This window comes from Gymnodraco acuticeps, unplaced genomic scaffold (assembly GCF_902827175.1).
Source record: "Gymnodraco acuticeps unplaced genomic scaffold, fGymAcu1.1, whole genome shotgun sequence".
Classification (NCBI taxonomy): Eukaryota; Metazoa; Chordata; class Actinopteri; order Perciformes; family Bathydraconidae; genus Gymnodraco; species Gymnodraco acuticeps.
In genome coordinates, this window is record NW_022989894.1 from 1,274,605 (window position 1) to 1,282,508 (window position 7,904).

Genomic DNA, 7,904 nt, shown 5'->3' on the forward strand with positions numbered 1-7,904 from the left:
AAAGCTTTTGTAAAGTTTTCATACATCAATTCATCTTTTGATGCTATGGGAAATTAAATGAGCAACAATAACTTAATATAGCTATGAAATATCACATTTTGTACATTGAAAAATTACATGCAAGCTGTGAGCGGCTGATCTCCTATTAAGCAGAATTATATTACCAAAACAAATTAGTTATTTCTGTCAATAATTAAAAACACCTGTATTAATATGATTATATATGTTCAAACATATTTCAAGTTTCTACCTTTCTGCTCGGCTTAAATGATAATAATAATATTAATAAGAAGAAGAATATAGATATAGAAGTATACAATAAAAATAAGTGAAGCCCACCATTTTTAGTAGAATCGAATGCTGCACAGAAAGCTCTCTAATGACTCAGTGTTCAGTTCTGTCACAGCCCCCCTCCCCTCTCCCTCTCCCCATAATTGCACCCATGCCTCCTTCTGCCCATCATCCGTTATTGCCCTCCCTCTTACCCAGAATGCAACGCCGGCTCAGCAGGCTCAGCTGAGCTATAAAAAGGCATAGGAAGGGGGAGGAAGGGCTGCCGTGCAGTAGGAACTGTGCAGATACACACACACGGGGATCCAGGAAAGGCAGCCCATTGCACTGGGATCTAGAGCCACACCGCCACCGAGAGGTCAGTACAGAGGACAAAGGCTCCATGGAGGTAGCATGAAATGACAGGGAGTGGGTCTGGCTGTCAGAGGCAGAGAGTGATATCAAAGAGAAGCAGAGTGGGCAGGGCTGTGTGATAAGATGGAGAGACTGTAATGGTAAACTGTCATCTGGTTTCCGAGACACATGGTTAGTCACACTGTCAATTAATGGTTGTCAGAAGATCAGGCATTTCTGTATACTTCAAGGCATGGTGCTCTTGTGTGTCATTGACAGTGAGGCCACTCAATGCATGACATATTTGTTTTGCTACAAAATATGTATATCCTTTATTCCTATTCTTTGCCCCAGACATTTTATTGCAGATGGTTCGCTCTAATGAGATGTTAACATTATCCTCCATCTAGACACATTAAAGGTCATTGTCATGCATGCTGTAGCCTTTTAATTCCACTGCCATTCTTTTAGCCCCAGTAATGGTCATTAACAACTGACTAGGGGGCTGAGTATTGATTCTAGTGAGTAGCTGCCCTACATTAAAGTGAACCAAAGCTTGCAATTTGGAACACTAACTACGTCCACAAAAGCCACAGCTAACACAGAAATAATCTTGCTCCATCCATCCTTTCATAAACACCATGGAATATCTCCCACTGCACTGACGTCAAAGGGTCCCCTGTTCTCCCTTAAAGGAACAGTACGCTCAGTAACCAGTGGTAAACAGAGAGAATGCATTAAAGTGCTCAGTACTTTGTTTTCACTCCTGTTGCTTCTACTGGCTCACAGTGAAAGCTTCAGCCCCAGGTGCTTTTTAAGAATGGTCGACACGCTATCCCTTAACAGCTGAGTCTTTTTTTAGCAGGGCTAAATGTTAAAAAACAGTTGTAAGACATGAGGGTGGGATGGGTCACTTAACATTTGGGAGGGGGTTGTGGTGAGTCCAGTATCTGTACAGTTCAACTTCAAGGATATAATTACAGAGTCACATGCTCTCCTCATATCAGGTTACATACGGCTTATTGCATGGTGTTACATAATGACATATTAAACAATATGTAGCCAATCCTACAGAACATTTATTGGGCTTTGTCCTCATAAAGTCCAGTGCACACCAAAAACACCTCGCACACCAACTCTAGCACTGATAACGCCTGTGTTTGAAAATGTGTCAGCACAATCACACTACAGCAAAGACATGTCATGTTTGGCTGCCACAATTCCATGCAGTATTGGATGTTGTCTGCACTGCATGATAACCAGAACACCTCTGACATGCCAAAAAAGCAGGGGACCCAGACGATGGCACCATAATAGGCCAGGGAGGGATTCCCAAACAGGCTCTTTGCTGACTTGGATGCCGGCCTCCAAGTGACATTTACCACAGGGTCAAGTGACCATGACATAAAACCGGACACCTGAAGAGAAGGAGTGTTGAATTTGAGCATTTACAGTTTGGGTGTACTCCTAATCTCGAACCAGGAAACACATCTTTGCTCTAGATATAAAACAAACCATGTACAGTATAATACAACAATATGTGTGCAGCCTAGCTACAATAAAACAACTGATATCACCTTTATTATACCACACATACAATAAAGCTTATTTTTCAATCTGGCCTTATAGTAATTGTTTTTATTGCAAGTATGGGTCAGTGAACAAACAACCACATTGGTGTCAAAAAGTGAAATCCAGGTTTTGTTAAAGTAATCTAATGTCTTGCAATGTAGACTAGGATACATAGGTTATCAGACTACATATCAAGACTTTGAGGTAAAGTCTAAATCCCCATGACTACATCTTGAGGTTTGATATATTTTTTGTGTGTATAGTATGTTCATTTCCTCCTGGTCACCATGCCTAGAAACTTAGATCCAAGCTTGGCTCTTACCACGTAACTTAAGGTATCAGACCTTTTCCTGTCTCACAAATCTGCTTTAGCAAAACCTCTCAGGATCCTGGATGAACATACCGTGCCTGTGTGTGTGAATTTAGTAACTAATTGACAGACAAATATAATGGTCAAAACTGGAGAATGCATAACTGTATTGAAATCTAACTAACACTGTGATGTTATAGCAGTAATTGACAAAATGTAATCTACATTATTCACATTTACACTTATCTTAAGGTGGTATTCGGACTCTAAATGAGTGCCAAGCATCAGTAGCTGTATTGAAGAGATCAAACATAATTCAAAATCCATGCAAATGTACTGCATTTTATTCAAAGCATCATCCAATGTGACCTATGGAGTCCCTTCAGATGCAAAATTGCTTCGTTATTTTTGACACGGTCAGCACCTGTTGAGCCAAATGTTAAAGTTATTTAAAGCGAGATCTTTCAAACACTCATTTACAACCAGAGACACATGACACTTGCAAGCAGCTAGCTGAAGATATCTGTTTACAGAACGCCCAATAACTCCTTCCTCATTCGTGTGTCTTTAAGTAATCTAAACCAGAAGTGCAAACAGGAAACCACATGGCTGTTTTCTTCCTTATATAACCAGGCATTTCCTGGCTCCATCAAATGTTGAGGGACTTGCACATTTTATCGGTAATAAGACACACAGAAAAGCTACTTAGCATTGTTTTTGGTCTATTGATAAGCTAAGTGCGTCCACTTTGGGAAGTCTTTGACAAGTTCTCACTCGAAAGGAAGGATGAGTGAAAAAAAGGGAACTGTATCATTTAAAAGTACAACATTTAAGTGGGTTTCTTGTGTTGGTCTATTATTAAGTTGTACAAAATGTTTATGAAAGAAAATGAGGAATGTTTTAGTAACATCGAAACTGATACCAAAAAAACACTGTTATGTAATGCTAAAGAAATGCTTTTGGGGAAGTTACTGAAGCAGTGAACTTGTTTAATACTTTTTCTGTGTCCTTTTCTGTCTTCCAGTTAAAGGAAACACTCATCTAACGCAACACGATGGCAGGTAAATAATATGTCTGGTTGATTGATGATTGATGATGATTAATTATGTGTGAATAAAAAAAGATAAAGCACAACCCAGGGTCTGATAGCATGGGTGCTGAATACATAAAACAAAAGAGAAACAAAAAACTCCCTTTGGAGGATTGTAATGCTGCTATGTCATTTTGATAGCACCAGCCTTTAGTTTCATTCTTACTGGATCAATGATAAGGCAGAAGCACACTTGTTTTCTAAGACTCTACTGCCCTCTTATGGTGATTTTTTAGAATACAATAAAGACCTTACTTTTTCTTTGCTGCATTATGTAGGCCAGGGGTGCCCAACCTTTTTTGAACCGAGAGCTACTTTTAAAGTTGCCAGTCTGCCGAGATCTACCAGTCCAAATAGAGAGGCGTAGTTACTGACAGCCTACTACCAGGTAAATACACACTTATACTTGTATAAAACTGACCTTTGTATGATTAATACTTCATAAAATAATGCAGATCCTTTATCTTACCTCTTTCTAATCTACACGCATACAAGTATTTAACTGAAGTTACACAACAGTGTTGTTGATACAGAGTTGGAGTTTATTCACACGTCACACTACAGTGGGTAATGTTTTCAAGAAACATTGAACAGTGCTGCCACATATGACACAGGACAAAAGGAAAGACTCTGAACCCTTTCTTTGCCATTATATAAAAATAGTGTTGTTACAAAAGTATAAATTAGGCTTACTAATAAGACAACTCAGATCTGAAGCTACACAGGAATCTGCTGCCAACGTGCAATAAAAAAGAGAAAATTAATAGAATCAAACCCTTTTTTTGTTGCATTTTAGTAGATTATAAAAATTAATGCCTTTAAAATAGGATGCAAGCAACACTAGTTTCTTAACCTGAATTGATAGACTATAATCAATTTAAGTTTGCATTCTTATACCATTTTGTACAATAATTATAATGAATAAGTTCAAACAAACTAAAACGTACAGCTGATTAATAACGGTATCTAACTTGAGTTTTTATTATATCAAAAACCTGTTGAAATGCTACAGTACTGTTATTTTATTACGCATCGGCAGCCTCCAGGAATGCACAACTTCGCCGTCTTTGAAAGACTTCATGTGTTTCGCAAGAACGTGACTGACACGATAAGATGCTCTGGTAGCAGCCTTGCTCTTGTTGTTGGGCCTGGTGAAAATGGACTTCTGTGCATTTAGCTGTCCTTTCAGGCCCCTCCCCTTTTGGGAGCGTAGGGCAGAATTAGGAGGGAATTCCGTCTCGTAGCGTTTGTGCACTGTTTTGAAATGCCGCTCCTAAATAACCCTTCTTCGATAAAGCCACGCTCGCATTGCAGATGAGACAGATGGACTTTGAATTGGAATAGATACAAAAATAATCATCCTCCCACTCGGAGTGAAAATCATATATGTTGCTGGGCTTTTTTGCTTCTGCCATAATTGCGGTCTTGTGTGTGCGGACTGTCACTCCTGTTGACACGGACAACGTCAGCGAAATAGTGCCCACTGTCCATCAGCCACGCCCCGACACATGGGGTCACGCCGGCCAATCACAAAGCCTTGATGCGTTCAAGTGCATTATTCTGGCACAGGAAAATTATGTTATAGGACATTAACGATAAAACAGAATATTGTTGTTCTATTTTTAGACACATCTCCCGATCGACTGGGAATCTCCCGGCGATCGACCGGTCGATCGCGATCGACTGGTTGGGCACCCCTGAAGGCCATTCTAAAAAGAAGTCCAGATTTTTACACGATATTGCATTTAATTAGGAACTAAATATTCTAAAACAATTGTTTTTTGCATATAGTTACACCGCACACATTAACAACATATTTAGATAATTTCACAAGTGTATGTCTCTCATTCAGTCATTTTAGAAACATATAAAATGTGTTGGTATATTTATAACTCAGACTTAGTTAGATGTAGTTCCATGAGAACAGTTACTTGGCTGAATAACAATATCAGGTCAGGAAACAACAGTTGCCATAGCAACACTGTTTGAGTAATAGCACAAAGCTATACACCAAAGCAACAGTCAAAACAGGATAGAGGACCAGGCGACACAGTACCTTGCGACTAACAAAAGGGAAATATGAGTACTTCTGATATCAATGAAGACCTTTCCTCTACTTCTGAGTGTCAAGATGGTTTGTTCTGAAATTAATTGACTTGTGAATGTAACTGTTTTAGAAGAAAGTTTTGTCATATCAAATGGCATATGTTGACTTCTTTTTGATAATCTCATTTCAGACAAAATTAAAGATGCAAAGATCATCTTTGTAGTGGGTGAGTACAATTCACACACTTACATAATGTTGTTTTAATTTGCACCATCACAGCACATTGAGAAGCTGCTCTGTCTTGGCACACCAATATATTTTTGCCTTTCTTTCTCAGGTGGGCCTGGCTCTGGAAAGGGCACCCAGTGTGAGAAAGTGGTTGCCAAGTATGGCTACACTCACTTGTCATCAGGAGATCTGCTCCGTGCTGAGGTGTCTTCTGGCTCAGATAGGGGGAAGCAGCTCCAGGCCATCATGCAGAAGGGAGAGCTTGTGCCCCTGGTAAGAGAAACGGACAGTCCTGTTATAAACGGTATCGTTTTTCTCATACTGATATTCTGAACAATCTGTGCTGTTGTATTTGCTGTAAAGTGTCTCTACTGTAAGCTATTTTTATTATATGTACAGCACTTTGGCTCGACCAAAAATCGTTTATAAATGTGCTATATAAATAAAACTTGATTTGATTTAAAACTCTGTCTGAGTGTTAGTATAAGGTCATTCAGAGTGGTGTTGATTCAACTTGATCTACTATAATACATCATCATTTAGGAGGTTGTAGTTTGTGGTGCTGTTTTGTTATTAAGCCTACCCTCATTGATATTTATGGGGTGGACAATATTTGTCAGTATAATAAACTAGCAGATGAATATCATTGTGAAGGTTGATCATAATGTGTTGTTGTGTCTGCCTTCAGGACACAGTCTTAGACATGATTAAGGATGCCATGATCGCCAAGGCTGATGTCTCCAAGGGCTACCTTATCGATGGCTACCCCCGTGAGGTGAAGCAGGGCGAGGAGTTTGAGAAGAAGGTAGGAAAGGGAACGAGGTGTTCATAAATCATCCCTGTAAAACAATGATAAAACCTCTAACAAGTTTATTACACTTGACCCTAGATTGGCAAACCCTGCCTGCTGCTCTACGTTGACGCTAAAGGAGAGACCATGGTCAAGAGGCTCATGAAGCGCGGTGAGACCAGCGGCCGCGCTGATGACAACGAGGAGACCATCAAGAAGCGCCTGGACTTGTATTACAAAGCAACCGAGCCAGTCATCGCCTTTTACGAGGGCCGCGGCATTGTCAGGAAGGTGGGTATCACTGCTATGAGAGTGACAATTCAAAATAAGATGTGAATTGAGTGTAAAATCTAACATATTGTCTTTATACTAGGTCGACTCTGAGCTGCCAGTGGATGAGGTCTTCAAACAAGTCTCAACAGCTATTGATGCATTGTAAAGTAAAGCAACAGAGCTAGACGGTCTGGTTGTTGTTTTTTATCTTTATGTTGTCGTATCAATTTCCTAAGGACAAAACATGAACGAAATAATACATTTCCCACTCATTTTGGTAAAAATAACAACAAAACTGAAGGCCGTTGAGGATCAAAGATGCCTTAACTTTACTCCTCCTCCAGCTATAGGAGGCTCAAAGCTCAAACAACAGTGAGTCAGTTTAAAGCAGTATCTGAGAATCCATTCTTTACATAAGTCTTGCTTTTTTTCTGTGCTAAACATGTGTGTCGATATATCAAAGTGACATCTTGAAAAGTTGTGTATACAGGAGTTTTCAACATTCTACTAACCTTAGAGGCACCATGCTCACTCTGGGGCAAACCTGCACTTTACACAATCTTGTGTATACATAGAGTATGGGAAAATAACACACTTGTTTATGATTGTGCCAATCATTGAACAAATGGAGACAAACTGGTGAATATATATGTCTACATGCATTTAGTTAACAGATAGGTAGTGCCTCTCACAGAACATTTCAATTACTTTTCTTAAAGACCATATATTTCATACATTATTTTATATAAATCCATTTACAACTATGATTAAAGCACAGAGATATGTTTTTTCATCAAGATGTACACATGTAACACGGGTGTTTATAAAGTGTATGTTAAAAAAAGAACGAAACGATAAAAATATATACGAAAAACATGATATTTGATTAAATTGCGACTCTGTTTTTAAAAGATGTAATTTCCCATGACATGCAATCTTCATCACAGTTATTTTACCACCTCTTGGATGA

At 39.1% G+C, this 7,904-nt stretch overlaps 1 protein-coding gene across 1 annotated transcript; it reads left to right on the forward strand.

Annotated features, from left to right (window-relative positions):
* Nucleotides 1-492: 492 nt before the first annotated feature.
* ak1 (adenylate kinase 1) lies at nucleotides 493-7,808 on the forward strand. The gene is made up of 7 exons (XM_034205181.1): nucleotides 493-649; nucleotides 3,531-3,567; nucleotides 5,834-5,869; nucleotides 5,981-6,144; nucleotides 6,560-6,676; nucleotides 6,761-6,952; nucleotides 7,035-7,808. Exons 2-7 carry the CDS (start codon nucleotides 3,561-3,563, stop codon nucleotides 7,098-7,100), a joined length of 582 nt encoding a protein of 193 aa, XP_034061072.1. The 5' UTR covers nucleotides 493-649; nucleotides 3,531-3,560; the 3' UTR covers nucleotides 7,101-7,808.
* Nucleotides 7,809-7,904: the final 96 nt, after the last annotated feature.

Coding starts and splice junctions, on each gene's coding strand:
- ak1 (XM_034205181.1), top strand. Junction 6,145..6,559: donor AGGGAGAGCTTGTGCCCCTG/GTAAGAGAAACG, acceptor GTCTGCCTTCAG/GACACAGTCTTAGACATGAT. Junction 6,953..7,034: donor GCCGCGGCATTGTCAGGAAG/GTGGGTATCACT, acceptor TCTTTATACTAG/GTCGACTCTGAGCTGCCAGT.